The following is a 17,460-nucleotide window of genomic DNA, read 5'->3' as shown; positions in this document are numbered from 1 at the left end:
CATTATGCTATAGCCCACTGAAGAATATATGTTTAATTGGATTACTGTGAATAATAATATTTAAGTGGATGTGGTTGGATGTTCAAATGTGGCAACATTTGGCACTGTTACTTGTTATGTGTTCATGAGCGTTGGTAGAGAAGTGATATCTTGCAATAGCACAGGGTGTTCAAGCCGTCAGATTTAATCAAAGTTTGTCCTGGCCTCTTGCCAACCCATGATAGAACCCTGTCCCTTGTGTGTGGATGTTAAATGTGTGTGGGGGAAAGTATTTTTAAACTTTTAAGTAACTCCTGACTGACAGAATGGCTGGATTGACAGCAGCTATACAGAGAGCGAACCTTGTTCCTCCACCTGACATTTGCCCTATAATAGTCTACAATATGCCATCCAAACTCAAAACAGAATGCAAAGCATGGGCTTCAGCCTTGCAGAGACAACTGGCTGGTATCTACTTCTGGTTTCCAGTGGTTCAACTTCCTGTGATATTGTGGAACTCTCCAGTTAGAATTATATCTCAAATGCATATGAAGACTAGACAGACAGTTCCTCACAGGTATAACACTAAAAACTATAAGGGGAAAGAAAAAACATTCTCAAAATGTAGATAAAATGCAGGCTATTGTTTCGATTTGTCATTGGCATAGTAGAATCCTTTCAAAATCCTCCCCCCACGTGTAGTGTAATTCAAAAGATGGTTGAGCGGTCGAGCCTGGTTGGTCCAGTGCTCTTACATAGCCCCTCTTATCCCTTCCGTCGCCTCGGTAACCGGAGACTCAGCTCAGATTGGCAACATAACGGTGTGTGAGCAGAGAGTAACGGCATGAGGGGAGGGGAGGGGAGGACATCGTACACACAAGGAGGCGGTTATTCAACTCGAGAGACGTTTAGAGATGTTGCCGTTAGTGCTGAAGTCCTTTGTTGGGATCGTTGTTGTTAAATTCAGTACTTGGTAAGATATAAACCGTAGCGTAACGCTAGCCACTTTGAAGAAACGCCTTCCGCCGGCCGGTGCCAGGTTCAAAGGTCCAGGCTCGCCGTGGTCAGTTCACAAGTGCGGTTGTGGCACTTTCATAGCGTTGGAGAGTTTGGCTAGAGTTGGGACGGTGGTTGCAGAACACCAAGGACATTTAAATATATCGTGAACCCTTAAGAATAACATGGCAGCCACTTGGATACAAAGAATACCGTCTAGGAACGTCCGTCTTCTCACAGGTGGACGGAACGACACGGCGTTCGTTTGCGGCGGCGTACAGCAGCAGCAGCACCCCGCCGCACACCCGAGCACCCCGGGTGTTCATTCATCGTCCCCGCTGCACCGCTTCACTGCCCCGAGCAGAGCCCACTCTGGACTCAGTGCCTCGCGGCTTGGATACGCTAAGGAGAAAATGTCCGAGAACGGACCCTGGGGCAAGGTGTTGACCATCGACACCATGAATCCCACGGTGAAGAAGGTGGAGTACGCCGTGCGGGGACCCATCGTGCAGCGCGCCGTGCAGATCGAGAAGGAGCTTCGGGAGGTGGGTTTCTCTCCCCTCCCCCCCCCCCACTGCAGGCCTAGTCTTTCTTTACATATTTTGACCTATTCGGTTTAATTTGACACGGTTAGTGATTGCTAACAGCTTTGTGACTTGTATTCGATTTCATAACGAATAACGGATCCAATCAGTCGTTGTACTTGGTGCTTACGGTGCATGTGACGTTACTGCATGGTGCACTGACGTTGACAACAGAGGTATCTGGGCACCAACAAATAATGCAGAAATATCGTTTTAGCAGTTGTTATCCATACGTTGGACATTGAAAACGTATTAATGTATTGCATATTCTTGTGCCTAAGAGACTATATAAGTCTGAGTTGCATGTGTATGGATGTACCTCGTCAGGTCATTTGCATGTGGAGTGGAGTGAAGGTATTTGGGCAAACGTATACTTTTTTAAATCATATTTGCAATCTTGCAGCATCTGTACCGTCCCGAATTGTCGACTTTATTCCCGATCCATGACCATTTGCTTCTAATTACCATTAGAAGATTAGTCCCTTTCCCGAGTATTTACAAATCCACCCCTCCCCCCAAAGTCCCTTGTTATTTAATTAGCAGAAGGCCTATAATTAGCCAGGCACACTACAGAATCCAGGGAGATCTACTGAGATATTTGGCCGGGCTCACCTAGACCCTGAGCTATTTCTTTATTTATATCTTTTTACTCCTTTCTCTCTTCGAGTGGTTACCGTTATCTTCACCACCTCAAAACATCTGCTGTTACTATTTTTCAAGCGATTACTATTTACTACATTCTGATAAAATCGTGTTCATTCCATGATTGCCATCTGTGATGGGGGCTACTTTTTGAGAAAAACATTGGACGTCAGGACAATGACATACTCTTATCCTCTCAGACTGGTTGGCCGCATAAATTATACCCCTTACTACATACTCTACAAAAACACTAATGTGTGTACTAAGGCGCATCATTCATGCCAACACATTGGTTTGAATAACGAATAGTTGTTCTTCTTTCAGCAATTCATGTTGTCAAGGAAACCAAAGCTTGGTGTACAGAGTGCAGTCAGGTGTGTTAAGTGTGGTTGGGGCTATTAGCCTCCCTTGGTGAGAGATGAATCTCCCTCAGAGAAGAGACATTTATAGCAGGTGTTCTGTGAGAAGATGGCCTATTTAAGACCTTTGCGGTCCTTCAATGCTGTTAATTGAGAGCCAGCTCATCCTTAGCCAGTGGGCTCTCCTATCAAGCCACCAGCCATAGGATAAATGATGCCCATAGGCCTCTATATTCAGTGTCTACCCAGTTTCAAACACTCTGTACTCGTGTCACCCTGTACAAATGTAATGCCAGTGCTTTAACTATAGAACATTTTGCGTCCTTTGCTTCTGCCACTGTATCACTACCTGAAAAGAATTGTCCCTATTGTACAGAGCTCCCAGAATATTTTATTATTCTCTGATGAAATCACAGCAAAACTGATGATTGATTTATTTCAAGTTGAAATCTTGAAGATAACCAAAGATTTTCATTTAAGTCACCATCGCAAAACAAGTTAAAACAATGCTGATTGAGCCTATGGCCCACTGATGAAAGCCTGTGCATTTGCAGTGTTATAATTGTTACGAACTGGGTGTTGGGGACATTCCTGCCTTGCCCTGAAATAACAAGTAGTGCACAGCTAGTGATGCCTTTGCCCTCGCCCAGCGGCAGTTGGAAGGCCCGAGATACTGGGTACGGCGGAGCCACCGCAACAGGCTCGCTCTTCAACTGACTGGTGGCTCAAGTGGCATAAGTTTGTCCGCCACTGGAGCCCCCAAAGAGAATGAAACCGAGCTCTCCGTGATGACCACTTTAACACTATGAAAGTTGCATTAAGGAGAAGATGGTTGGTCCTCAGACCGGCCCACCCACGCATAGTGTTCCCATCTACGATTTTATTTCAAGCAGCTGTGCTGGGGTGGGTATGAGGTGCACTATGTTGATGCACGCCTGCACTGTGTTGATGTGTGCAACCAACACTATTTGTCAGTTGTCAGTATTTTCCCTCGATATTTCTCCAATGATATTACGAATTCTACTACTAATTGTTTGGTCGCACTAGGGGGGCATCAACATCTTATTTATATTGATATAAATACAGTGTATACATAGCAAATATTGATCATAGACATCATTATTTGCGTGGCGGTAGTAATCCAGTGGCAGCAGCTGGATGCATGAAGGAAAAACACACTGGGATAGGTGTAGGGTGTCTGGAAAGGGGGTCATGACGTTTTATTTTTCATCATTGAGGATTTTCCTGACACCTAATCTCACTCACTCAGTGTGTGAGTGAGATTACATAGTTGTCCTCACAGTAGATTCCTGTTAACCTTAACAGTGATTGTTTTGTACTTTGCGAATAAATCATTTTAAGAGGAGACTTTGAACCCTGCCAGCCCAAATCGTTATTCCTTCCTAATCCTTTAACTCAAAGTTTATTGTTGTTGGCGATTTCACTTTGATGTGCAGTTTAAAATAAACCATAAACATTGCTGTGGATGTACTGAGCTGAAAGCAAAAAACACATAATTAGTATTGTCAAATTTGTCACTAGGCAGAACTATATGAGCGAATTGCCTTCGGTCTTTAAATTGGGTTCATTGTTATGGGAACAAAATCTGTGACACCCTACGAGTCCGGAGAGAACAGTAACGTAACGATGGCAATCAGAAATGACACACAGCCATATAAAGTACAACGGTCAAATAATTGTCCCTCATAGTTTTAATTTATTGTGAGCCTCGTTAAATAGTTTGACACTAGTTTACAATAAGCCCCTTTTGGGGTGGTTAGTTATTCTGTGTGCTTTGCTTGGTCTTTGCTGAATGTTTGCTCCCATCATTTAAAGACAACATAGGGAACCATCCAGCCTCTGTGGGGGGAGGCGGCTGTTGTTCCACCAACTGGGGGGATGTTTTGGTTCTAAATGATCCTTGGCTCTTGATTGTGAATGTTGAACCATGGACTGAGGAGTGTGCATCGGTCCGGCCCTTCCATTGGCTTAGCCAAAGAGACGCCTCCCTTGTGCAGCCAATGAGGGAGTGGCCAAATGAAGGTTGTGTTCTTTTCGATACGAAATATTTGGACTGGAACGGCTTTAGTGACCCTGGCAGGACAAACACCGGGGGGGGATTTCAGCTGCGTGCCTCTGGAACGAATAGCGTGTGGCACTCTTGGGTTCCAGACAGACACCTGGTTGTGTGTGTGTGGGTGTGTTACTGTTTACCAGGGGTCATGTTGTTTTCTCAATCTCAGTTTGCTGTGACGCCCATTTTATGTTCCTTTGCTCAGAGTCAGTCTGACCCAAGACGAGTCTACGGTTTAGAGGATAGAAGCATTTTTCTGTGCATCTTGGGCTGTATCTGTAAGATAAGGACACCCAATCGGCCTCCTGGTCTTGATGTATACACATTAGGGACACTGTGCAAAGGTTGTTTGGACTGATTTGAAGGACCTGTATATTTCTCCAGCTGATTGTCAGAATCAGCTGGAACAATATACAGGTCACTCAATGGTAAACATCATTTATTGTATTATGTTATTCCATATTTGAGATAACTTCTTAATGATGCAATATCGGATACATTTAATTTAATTCATCCATAACATTCCCTCTGCTGAAAATTAGATCAAGCATGCATGGTTCTGAAAAACAAATCTCTGGGAAAAATGTAGACCGTGTGTGTGTGTGTGTGTGTGTGTGTGTGTGTGTGTGTGTGTGTGTGTGTGTGTGTGTGTGTGTGTGTGTGTGTGTGTGTGTGTGTGTGTGTGTGTGTGTGTGTGTGTGTGTGTGTGTGTGTGTGTGTGTGTTGCTGACACAGCAGAGTTTAGTTTTGGAAGCAGCAACTTTTGCTTGGTTGACTTGCTAAGAGACATTGTCCTCTGCTCGGCCATTAGCTCAGTTCCTTCCGCTTGTTTTCTTTTGATAACAGCAATGGAGCAAACAATGAAGTCAATCAGATCTCTAGAGTTGAACAGACCTTCCCTTCACAGCTTTCTGCACAATTATGATCTTTTAGATTTGCGCTACTCAAGCCTCCATGCAGTTCAATGGGTCAGCAGTTTGTTCCTGTTAAACCCACAATGACCTTTCAAACATGAGAAACTGGGCAATAGTGCTATTTCTGATATGTTATAATGATGATTAGAGCCCAAGCGATGTATCTGTTGGCCGATTCTTTCGGCCGATATTGGCTTATCACAGATATATCGGTGGTCGATGTTTGCCGATATGCACTGATATTTGAAATGGTGTTGATTTTATAAATGTAATCGCCTCTTTATAAATTCTCTATTGTGGTGGTTGATAAACCAAATTCTTAAACTTGGCACATCCAAATAAACACCCCCAACATTTAGTTTGACATTCCTAACCCTACATGATCTGTGTGAAGGTTAGTAGCCCCCCCAATACGGTTCATTGGTTCCTTTAGCTCATTGTGTGTGTGTGTGTGTGTGTGTGTGTGTGTGTGTGTGTGTGTGTGTGTGTGTGTGTGTGTGTGTGTGTGTGTGTGTGTGTGTGTGTGTGTGTGTGTGTGTGTGTCTTTTAATGGGAGTGTGACAATGTTCTTCTCTTGTTTGTGTGTGTGTGTGCTTGTGTGTTGCTGACACAGCAGATCTTAGTTTTGCAAGCAGCAACTTTGCTTTGTCGACCTGCTAGGAGATACTGTCCTCTGCTCGCCCATTAGCTCAGTTCCCTAAAATTAAGAAGACAAATAAGGCCCAAATTAGGAGAGAACTGCTGCGAACACAGGTGGTGATCTTTTCGTGACGTCTGAGGGCCTTTTCCAAGGCGCTCACCTGTCACGACCCAGGGGCCGTCTGTGTAGACGTGTTGAGCTCTGCCTGGGCAGCGGTGTACTGCGCTGTCCGTGAGAAATTTGAGCTTTTCGACCCTTATTGTACAACGCCACGGTGTGTGTGGATGGTGAAGCTCCATCTGAGCAGCGATGTGTAATGTCCACGTCCGAGTGAGGGTTAGGATTCCTCAACAACTATTATATCGCTACAGTGTTTGCCGCATTTCAAGTACTAAAAAAAGTATCATAAAGTTGCTGTTGGACGTAACCATGGGGATCACAGGTCCCCCTCCTCCCTAAAACTGTCAGCCCAAAACAATATATTTTTAAATATCATAGTGTTCAAATTCCAGCTGAAAATGTGGGTGCACTGGCTCTTCGGCAGTTCCATGCATTACCCAGCCAACATCTTCTTTGCAGTCTATATCATCATTTGACATTGTTAATTTCTTCTGTCTGCAGGGAGTGAAGAAGCCTTTCGCTGAGGTCATCAAGGCCAACATCGGGGACGCACACGCCATGGGTCAGCAGCCAATCACCTTCTTCCGACAGGTACGCAGTCTGCACCGAACCTCTTCCATGCCACATCTCCCACACATGGCACCGCATATTTGAATGATTGAATTTCCATCCAGCTGCTGTTTAAAATGTTTCAACTGTCTCTGTGTCTGTCTCTCTCTGCCTCTTGGCTCTCTCTCTCTCTCTCTGTCCCTCTGTGACTTTCTCCCGATGGTCCTCAGGTGCTGGCCATGTGCTCTTATCCAGAGCTGTTGAACGACAGCTCCTTCCCAGAGGATGCTAAACATAGAGCCCGCCGCATTCTGCAGTCCTGCGGAGGTAGCAGTCTTGGTGAGTGGCGTCCTTTACTGGGCCGCAGGTCACGTGGGAACTCGAGAGGGGGGGGGGGGGGGGGGGGGGGAGAAGTAGTATCTCATCTCAGCGTTTGTACTTGTCAGACTGTCAATACATAATCAGCCATCTCTGTCTTGCCGTCTTTCTTTCCACTCACTCACTCACACATTCTCTCCCCCTCCCTTCTCCCTCTCTCTGTCTCCCACCGGTCTCTATTGTTGCCTTGGGTCTCTCCATGACCTTTGCCTCTCCCCCAGGCGCCTACAGTGCCAGCCAGGGCATCGACTGCGTGTTGCAGGACGTGGCCCGCTACATCGAGCGGCGGGACGGCGGCATCCCCTGCAACCCCGAGAACGTCTACCTCACCACGGGCGCCAGCGATGGCATCATGGTGCGAAGTGGTCTTCATGTTCCGTTAGCTCTAAAAGTGCAGAGTGGACGGTTACACCGACTGCATACGTTGTGGACCCAGTTCCACGTCAGCTTTTGGGTTCAGTGCTTAAACTTTGTGATACCCCCGTTAGCTGTGTAACTAGGGAGATCTGGCAGGATTAATCTCCATCCTGCCATCCTCCTCCTCAGGACCATAGAAAACGCAAACATTGTCTTCATTTCAATAAACAAATAGAAACCGAACCATTTCCCTCTATAATGCGATAGATAGATATATATGCATTTGACGACATCGCAGGGATAACTGCGCCACACTGCGTGGCCCCGAGCTCTGTTGCCATGGGAACCGTCTGGACGTGTCCTCCTATGCCCTGCAGACCATGCTGAAGCTGCTGGTGTGCGGCGAGGACGAGGGCCGCACGGGCGTGATGATCTCCATCCCCCAGTACCCGCTGTACTCGGCGGCGCTGGCCGAGCTGGGCGCCGTGCAGATCAACTACTACCTCAACGAGGACAAGTGCTGGAGCATGGACCTCAGCGAGCTGAAGCGCTCCCTGAAGGAGGCCCGCCGCCACTGCAACCCCCGCGCCCTCTGCATCATCAACCCCGGGAACCCCACCGGTAGGAAGGACACGGCGGGCGGGCGGGCGTCTAGAGTGAGCGTGGGCGTGTGTGAAGTGAATCATATAAGATCCTCGACAAATGTGAGGATTGTACAAAATTCAATCAGTTAACGTACAAAGAAAAAGTGCTGATGAACGTTCATGTCATAGTCACGGTCTGAAAGGTCACGGGACTGGACAGGGAAGGGGAGACCAACATTTAAGGAACATAAAAAAATGTCAATGGTAGCAATATAAATGGTTCTGCTTTTTGTTTAATGGTCCTTGGCTGTAGCTATGCCAAGCCATTGGACTGAAAACCCTCCTTCTTGTATGTTCTTAATCAGTACCCTTTTTGCCACGGTGGCAATGTTTTAATACCTAATGTTCCACTAGAGGGCAGCAAAGGATGGCACTGCCAAACTCAACACTCAAACACCACCCCTCCTCCCACAGGCCAGGTTCAGAGCAGAGATTGCATCGAGGATGTGATCCGGTTTGCTGCTAAAGAGCGCCTCCTACTGATGGCAGATGAGGTAAAAACAATATATAATTTATTGTGAATGTTTCTCCTTTTGTATACGAGCATTGTTACGTTTCTTCCCTTCACTCTCTGAACTATAACACAGCGTGCGTGTTTTTGTGGCTCAGGTCTATCAGGATAACGTGTACGCAGAGGGCTGCGAGTTCCACTCCTTCAAGAAGGTTCTGTTCGAGATGGGACCAGAGTACTCGGACAGTGTGGAACTGGTCTCTTTCCACTCTACCTCCAAGTGCTACATGGGAGAGTGAGTTTCAGGAGATTGTATCTAGAGGCGTAGGGGGAAAGTGTAGAGGCTGGGGTCGACTCCCAGCCGAAAGGTTCCAGGTCTGAACGCCTATGTCTGCAGTCAACCTGTAAGCACCCTTGAACCGGACGCCCTAACCCTAACCTGCTCATTACTGAGCAGGTTTATTAAACAAATCAAAGTCACTGGATGACCAAACAGTACCTAGTCTGGTTAAAAACGTTGCCCAAATAGTTTCCCGTGACCCGTTTCCCTAGCTGACCTGTTTGTCGTTTACAGATGTGGCTTCCGTGGGGGCTACATGGAGATCATCAACATGGACCCAGAGGTGAAGGCCCAGCTCAACAAGCTGGTGTCGGTGCGTCTCTGCCCCCCCGTGCCCGGCCAGGCCCTCATGGGGCTGGTGGTCAACCCCCCGCAGCCCGGGGAGCCCTCCTACATCAACTTCATCAAGGTTTGCACAGGGCTTATTATTAATATTAATGTTGACTTATAGATGTCGATATACATGATGGATGTTTTAGTCAAACTTTTTACCTAACCCTTTATATTAGACGATTAAAAGCTTTAATCGCGATTAATCGCATAGTATTCATGCGTTAGCTCGAGATTAATCGCACTTTTAAAAATGTATTTAAAATCCACTCCAATTTAAGTTAAATTAGATTATCAAATGGAATGACACATTATCATTCATACCAGATGTACTTAATAAGCAAAAACTAGACCCAATTGAGAGAGTTTATTGACTCACTTAGTGAGGGTTTAATATGAAACTTACAGAACACCACAGATTTGGGAATTGTAAACAGGCTGTCACTTCCTGCAAGTGTAATTGTAAGTAAAGAAGTGAATAAAAAAAATCTGATATGAATGTTGACATTCTGTGGGCAAAACCTTTCAAAGAAAAAAAAAAAAGAGAAAGAATGAATGTATGATCTTTATTTGTCAAAGTACATGTAAGAGTACAGCAAAATTTGGGAGTGCTCCCCCCTGGTGCTTAAAAAAGAGAGGACAAGGAACATGTATAAACAATATACATGATAAAAAACAATCAAAAAAACTAAACCTATTCTGTGCACCATTGATAAATAAGCTATAGGCTACTTTTGCTTTCTAAGCTAAAAAACCTTTTATGGGCAGAAAAGCTATAAATACACATCTAATATAATTATAACTAAAAACTGAGTTAAAGTGCAGCTGAATGACTTGTAAACATGATAACCCAATAGTGGACAAGTCCTTTTAGAAAGTGGGATGGATGGATGGATGGATGGATGGATGGATGGATGGATGGATGGATAGATGGTTCACAGTAGGGTATTGCACAGTTCCCTGGTAACTGCCACATGTTGTGTGCGTGTGCGGGATTGTCTGTTTTTCGATTGTCTGAGAGGTCAGGTCTTGGCAACGTTCAGCGCCTGGATGGCTCAGGGGAAGAAGCTACATTTTAGCCTATTAAACGTGCATTAATGTGTCAATTTGTAATAATCGCGTACAAATATGATGTGTAAACGCTTAATTAAAGCGTTAACTTGCCCAGCCCTAGTGTGTGTATATATGTATTATGGCTGCAAATTGGCCCTCCCTGGGATAAGCCACCCCTCCTCAGCGTCCCTTCCCTTTCCCACTGTGTTTTGGAGAGCATTGAGTCCTCCTGAGGGCTTAGGCCAGGGAAACGTGGGCCTCTAAACCTCCTCAAGGTTATACAACCTCCCAGTAACTTAAATTGGTCGATCTAATAGCCCTGCCTTCTTTAAAGGCTGACCTTTCTGCATGTCTCATTGCTATTGATTTGCTGCAGACAGGCTTCTGTTAATCTATACTCCACCACGCTCCGGTGGCCTGCTATGTCTTGAAACCCAAAACCATCGGAAGGCCGTTGGGTTTGGGATGGGGGTTTGTTTTGCCTCCTGCATTAATGTGGTTCATTTCAAGACCTCCATCTTGTCTCTGTCTGCTCTCAGTTCACTGTGTGTGTTCCAGTGCTTTCTGAGCTTTTCAGCACATTGTGGTGCTTGTTACAACTCTGCCCTACTTGTTGTTCACTGAGGACGGAAGTTGTTGATAATTATTAATCTCTTGACCCTCGCCTTCGTTCTCTTATCTTTCTTTCTTTATTTTTCCTCCCTCCCTCCTTCCAGGAGCGTTCTGCCACGCTGAGTGCCTTAGCAGAGAAGGCCCGACTGACGGAGGAGATCCTGAACACGGTGCCTGGCATCAGCTGTAACCCTGTGCAGGGAGCCATGTACTCCTTCCCCAGCATCAGCCTCTCAAAGGCAGCCATCGAGGAGGCAGCGGTCAGTCCCCCCCTCCCAGTCACTTCATAGTGCTCTGTCGTTTTTTTTTGTTTTTTCGTAAACTCTAATGCCCGTCACCTAAGTTTACCTATTTGGTCACCTATTAGAGCTCTCACAAAAGTAACGTTTTTAACATTTGTATTATCTACTGTACTTTTCTCACCCAATCACTCACGCACGCAGATTCTTCATACCCACATTTGAACTTTCCCATGTGTGATAAGGAACCCGTTGTCTCATGACTTTCTTGGTGTTCCTCCTGCAGGAGAACGACCAGGCCCCGGACATGTTCTACTGCATGAGGCTGCTGGAGGAGACCGGCATCTGCCTGGTCCCCGGGAGCGGCTTCGGCCAGAAGGACGGCACCTACCACTTCAGGTAGCAGGACCATGGGTTCACCACATATACTCGCACGTGATCCCACTACTCCTCACTCATCCTTCATCAAACTGCTTCCATTTCAGTTGCTTTGTCGCCCCCCTTTAAAGGCCTATCCATGATGGGTTGATATTAATGACCCCTTGACCCCTCTCTTTCATCCCCCGTTCAGGATGACCATCTTGCCGCCGATGGACAAGCTGAAGGTCCTGCTGACTAAAGTGAAGGAGTTCCACCAGAGGTTCACCAACCAGTACTCCTAAAGCTGCAGCCTCCTCCCCCTGCCAGGACACCAGGGGGAGTGCTGGCGCACCGATAAAAACCACAAACTCAATAAATAAGTCGTTTAGAAAGTGCCTTCCCCTCTAAGTGGCTTTGGTGGTCTCCATGATGATGTACTTTAGCCCCCACCTTCTGTGCGGTAGTTAGTTTGGAAATGGTGCAAACGGAGAAGCGAACTCTGTCTCTCTCTATCTCTGGTGTATCAGCAGACACTACTGCTAGAAATTGGGCGAGAGACAGTTCAGGAGTAAACGAAGGACGGCAGAGTAGTGTCATGACGCACACCATTTTAACGTGTGCCATTTGCTATCTTTAAACAATATATACACGTACATACATAGGCACATGCAAACACACATACAAACATACGCTGGTCGGTGTCTTTCTTTTATAACAAGTTTACAATAAAAAGCTTGTCATGGATAATGAAATGAACCTGAAATATGAAATGAAAATGTATGGAGTATATGCCAAATAATAGACGCAGGAATGAGAGATATCAGTTGAATCAAATGAACATGGACTAGTAAAAAGAATGTCAAAGACCCCTCCCTTTTCATTCTGCCAATCACTGCATTTGGATGATTTTGCAGTTCTGATTTTAACTTTTCTTTAAACCAAGTAGGTTTTTCGAAGGCGCACAATGTTTTAATAATGTCATGTGTAGATTAAACTCTGAAATGTTTCTGTTATATGACAACTAATCATTTGTAAAGTTTTGATATGGATGATGTCTTTATTTCTCTGCCTTAATTCTGAATAAATCCTAATAGCCGCAATGGATTGTCTCAATGTGGTTAACGTATTCACACCAGGGAAGTCCTTAGTTCGATCTAAGGACTAAAACGCAACCAAAGTTTATTTTTTGGTTTTCTGCGGTTCCTTTATTGCAGTTTTTCGCAACAGTCCGATAATCTGTCAGCAACCTACGTGTGTGCATAGATCGTTCAATCATTCGACAAGACGGACGGGGGTGGGGTAGGCCTAACGCATTAAAAAAAAAGTAAACAAACTATGGAGTTTCAGCGTGCTGCCCTCGTTGTGCTTATACTGATCAGTGATTGGTTACATACAGTTACAAACATTTGCAGTAGCCTACTTTTGGAGCATCAGAGGCGTTTGGCACAACGTCGATGTTATGATGATGCTATCCGCCGACCGCTCGAACGCCTTCTCACCCATCCTTGTACTGAAAGTATTTAATGCATCGGAATTTTGTTCTCCATCATAGGCTACTTTATATGTTGGCGTCTGCCCAAAATACATTTCGTCTCCTCTTCGCTCCATGTTGAGCCACGACTCATTTTGAACGGGTCTGATAACGTGATGCCGCTCTTATGACGTGACGTTGATCTTTGAATCAACCGCACAAATCAAACAATATAAATGAATAAACAAGCAGCAATGGGAGTCTATTGCGTCCAAAAAGGCATATTATTTTTAGAACTTGGTCGACCGAGCGCGGTCGCAATCACATCTCAAGCGAACCGCACCAGGGTTCGTTTGGAAGCGAACCGAGACCGCCTCTCCGGCTGGGTCTCGGACCGGCTGTTTGGTCCGCACCCGAGTTCGATGGTTTGCATTCACACCAGCCCCAAAGTTCCGCACCAGCGATTTTTTTGGTTTGGTCTTCGAACCAAACAAGGCAGGTATGAATACGCCCTTAAAGTGGCTTTCAAAACATCGAAGCAATAAGGACGGTAAATATAAATATGTGTCTATATATGTCTGAAATGAAACCAGGAGTAAAGTGTTTTCTGGGTTAGATTTGGTCAAGAGTCTCAGTTTTCCTGGTACAACTCTCAGATCCGAATTGAAATTCTCTAAACTACCTGTTCAATATTCAAATCATTGTGTCACTTGTTCACATCTAAAAAGCTGTTCCGCGTTTCTTTGCAAAGCATCCATGCAAGTGATTATGTACAATTCTCTGCCCTTTCCCTCATTAACAATTGCTTATGTCATGTTGATAAAAATGTATTGTAATGGGTCTCTATTGAAAAGTCTCACCCCCACAAAATGTAGGTATTAGTTAATTGCATAAGTCTTTACATACAAAATGGTTGAACAAGTTGTCATAATATGTCAAGCATATTTCTATACATTTCCATTAGAATATTTTTTCTAAATCTGTCATGAATTGGTAAATTGCTCCCAGGTGAATCATGACTTTCTCTATAGCGTTAGATCAACCAACGATCAACCAGTTTACTGAATTAGCTCAAAGGTGCATCTCATGAAGATACTTTTGTAATGTGGATGAGAATTTGTCGCCCAACCGAAAGGAAAGTCAGGAGGTGTAGGAAGACTGCACTGTAATTCCTACAGCACTGCATGTACAGTTTAGCCTAAGGAGATTGTCCTAACCTCTTTGTGCTATGCAGTGCTATCTTTTCCTTTCTGTATCACAATGACATGGTCTGTCAACAAATTACAGTACAAACAGCAAAAGCGTAAATGTGACACATACACTCAGGTGTACCTGTAACAATTTACAATAATTGTCTTCAAAACTTTAGCCATAGTTTACATCAGAACACCCCTCCGGAACACCCTTTATGTTGACAACATGACTAAGCAATTTGGCTGTCTTATCCGTAGACAATGTCCCAAGGACTTGTCATTCTGATGGCATTGACATGTTCTTTGAAACAAATATTTACTTTTGAGAGATGAACTAAGGATTTTTTTTTTTGTCTTTTGCAGGTAATCCATGGTGTTTTGCTACTTGTACGAATTGTTTTGAGGAATGCACTAACTGTTTTGCAAATGTTGAGGATGATTCGAGAAATGTACCAAAGCGACTGAGAAAAATTGTAATGTTTCTGTAGAAATTGGTTCCAGAGCTCAGGTGCATCCCACTGGTTGGAACCTGATTTATCTGACAGCAATTGCTTTAACGGACCGTAAAACGGATGCGGAAGAATCATCAGCCAGGGGTCCACAGTATCAGGATTCTCTAGCACAGGGTGCTGCCTGGCAGCATGTTAAATGTCTCTGGAGCTCCTATTCAGGCTCTTGTATCAATCTTGTGTATTGTGATTTCTGGCATGCATTCACCATGGTGGGAACAACATTTAAGAGTGTGTGTGTGTGTGTGTGTGTGTGTGTGTGTGTGTGTGTGTGTGTGTGTGTGTGTGTGTGTGTGTGTGTGTGTGTGTGTGTGTGTGTGTGTGTGTGTGTGTGTGTGTGTATGCATGTGTGTGCATGTAATACAGAGACATGGCCGAGATGAAAAGATAAGTAGATATATAGTAGACATATAAATGTGTTTGCCAAGTATAAGCTTCCCCTGAGTGTCCTTCTTCCCCACCAAATTTCTTGCAATTACTTCAAAAAACTGTTATTTGCGTGCACTCATGTGTTACGCGTCATGTGGTTGGCCATTGAATGGTGATGACAGATGTCCACATTCTGGCTGACATTTCATGGAGAAATGCAAGAATGTTATCACTGTCATGATCGACTCAGAGCAGACTGCAGATGAATGCCAATAGGCCTTTCTTAATGTGCCTCTCTTAGTGCAATATCAGACAAACCAAGACAATGTTCAATATTAAGTACTGCTCATATAACAAAGCACAGCATCATCAGCCAATGATTTATCTTATCTTTATGTTCAAGGTCAAACCAATAATCAAGTTACATTATGGTTTTGGTTTCCTCTTTCACTTGAAACACGAATTTTGGTCATTCTGGTCTCTGGCTGTAATTATGTGCGTCAACACTGTTTCCAGCCAGGTATGTTTTCTTTGACTGAAACCCTTTTGATCAGGGTGTTGCAATTATCCATCTCCCGACATGTGTCTACTGACTACCACTCAGGTAGGAACACTGTCATTATGGTGCACAGCCCTACTATGGAGGTAGATTTGTGTCTTTATTATGCAATCAAAAATAATAGGTTTGAGAGCAAAACTTTCCACACTGCAATCAAAAAATAGGTTTGAGAGCAAAACTTTCCACACTGCAATCAAAAAATAGATTTGAGAGCAAAACTATCGACACTGCAATCAAAAAATGTTTTATTGCAAGATAAATTAATGTGATAAAAAAAATATTCATGGGAATCCAAAAGTTTTGTTTGCAAACCCAAAAGTTTTGTTTGCAAATCCAAAAGTTTTGTTTGCGAATCAAAAAGCTTTGTTTGCGAATCAAAAAGCTTTGTTTGCGAATCCTAAAGTTTTGCTTGCGAATCCAAAGCTTTGCTTGCTGTTGAGCTGAATCTCGTGGGCGGGACCTACGCCGAAAGATGTAAGACACGTCTCTATTGGCCAGTCTCGATCGGAGTGACAGCTTGGCAACATCCGAAAAGCCGCTGCCCCCCGACCGCCTCCAGAAGCAGATTGTCGGCCTGACGGACAGGGTGTTCGTTTGTGCCTCTCAATCCGCGGCGGCGGTCAACAACATCGCCCTGCTCTCCTCTGCCATGGTCTACTTGTCGGCTGACAGGGAGGCCTACGGAATTTTCAGGGCGCGCACGGGACAAGCCCATAAGGCGAAGCCTAGACGGCGTAGCCTACATGAAATAGAACTCCCTCTCTCGTTACTAACTGTGGATGTTGCCAAGCTGTCACTTCGATCGAGACTGGCCAATAGAGACGTGTCTTACATCTTTCGGCGTAGGTCCCGCCCACGAGATTCAGCTGAACAGCAAGCAAAGCTTTTGGATTCGCAAGCAAAACTTTAGGATTCGCAAACAAAGCTTTTTGATTCGCCAAAAAAACTTTTGGATTCGCAAACAAAACTTTTGGATTTGCAAACAAAACTTTTGGATTCCCATTAATATTTTTTTTATCACATTAATTTATCTTGCAATAAAACATTTTTTGATTGCAGTGTCGATAGTTTTGCTCTCAAATCTATTTTTTGATTGCAGTGTGGAAAGTTTTGCTCTCAAACCTATTTTTTGATTGCAGTATGGAAAGTTTTGCTCTCAGACCTATTATTTTTGATTGCATAATAAAGACACAAATCGACCTCCATACCCTACGTCATGTGCGGTCACTTTGAAAGAGAATCCCTTGCATTTGTAATCAACCCTTCCATTGTTATATCAGAAGCATACAGTTATGAGGAGAGTCAATGTCAGTGGTTACAGACAATCGCCGGCCCTGCGTCTTACCTCAATGTTGTAAGACACCATGATTTGCATTTCTTCGTTATGTAATTGCAGATCTGGCACAAGAGGACCTAACCATGTGGTTAGGTGTGGTTCTATTGAAATGCAACTTTGACTTTAGTCTACACTTAGTGATGATCATGGGTTGTGCTCCTGAATATTTTTCTTATTGCTTTTCTATTTATTTATTTTGAGATTTCAAGCACTGCTCTAGCCTTCGCCACTTATTCAATGAAACGCTTGAATGCGATGTTTGGGCTTCATAACAAAGGTACTAATGAGGCTATAATGGGACCAGGTGAAACTATGCCTTGTGAGAGAAGGAAAGAGGTAGTCCTACACAATATCTCAAATGGCCTTCATTATGTAGGCCTACAGACTATCTGTGAATTGCTG

General features: G+C 44.4%; 1 protein-coding gene across 1 annotated transcript; it reads left to right on the top strand.

Annotated features, from left to right (window-relative positions):
- The first annotated feature begins 750 nt into the window (after window positions 1-750).
- On the top strand, window positions 751-12,723 carry LOC115548352 (alanine aminotransferase 2-like). The gene is made up of 11 exons (XM_030362908.1): window positions 751-1,520; window positions 6,810-6,899; window positions 7,088-7,196; window positions 7,457-7,590; window positions 7,970-8,213; window positions 8,651-8,730; window positions 8,846-8,982; window positions 9,262-9,436; window positions 11,127-11,282; window positions 11,548-11,660; window positions 11,833-12,723. Exons 1-11 carry the CDS (start codon window positions 1,161-1,163, stop codon window positions 11,921-11,923), a joined length of 1,689 nt encoding a protein of 562 aa, XP_030218768.1. The 5' UTR covers window positions 751-1,160; the 3' UTR covers window positions 11,924-12,723.
- The last annotated feature ends 4,737 nt before the right edge of the window (window positions 12,724-17,460 follow it).

This window comes from Gadus morhua, chromosome 8, assembly GCF_902167405.1.
Source record: "Gadus morhua chromosome 8, gadMor3.0, whole genome shotgun sequence".
In the NCBI taxonomy this organism is placed as follows: domain Eukaryota; kingdom Metazoa; phylum Chordata; class Actinopteri; order Gadiformes; family Gadidae; genus Gadus; species Gadus morhua.
Note: the sequence above shows the minus strand (reverse complement) of the source record. Positions and strands in the feature narration are given on the sequence as shown.

What these genes read in the sequence shown, in the direction of transcription:
- LOC115548352 (XM_030362908.1), top strand. Translation starts at nt 1,161, where the DNA reads ATGGCAGCCACTTGGATACAAAGAATACCGTCTAGGAACGTCCGTCTT. An exon ending in CAATCACCTTCTTCCGACAG is followed by an intron (nt 6,900 to 7,087) that starts GTACGCAGTCTG and finishes GATGGTCCTCAG; the next exon opens with GTGCTGGCCATGTGCTCTTA. An exon ending in GCGCCAGCGATGGCATCATG is followed by an intron (nt 7,591 to 7,969) that starts GTGCGAAGTGGT and finishes TATGCCCTGCAG; the next exon opens with ACCATGCTGAAGCTGCTGGT.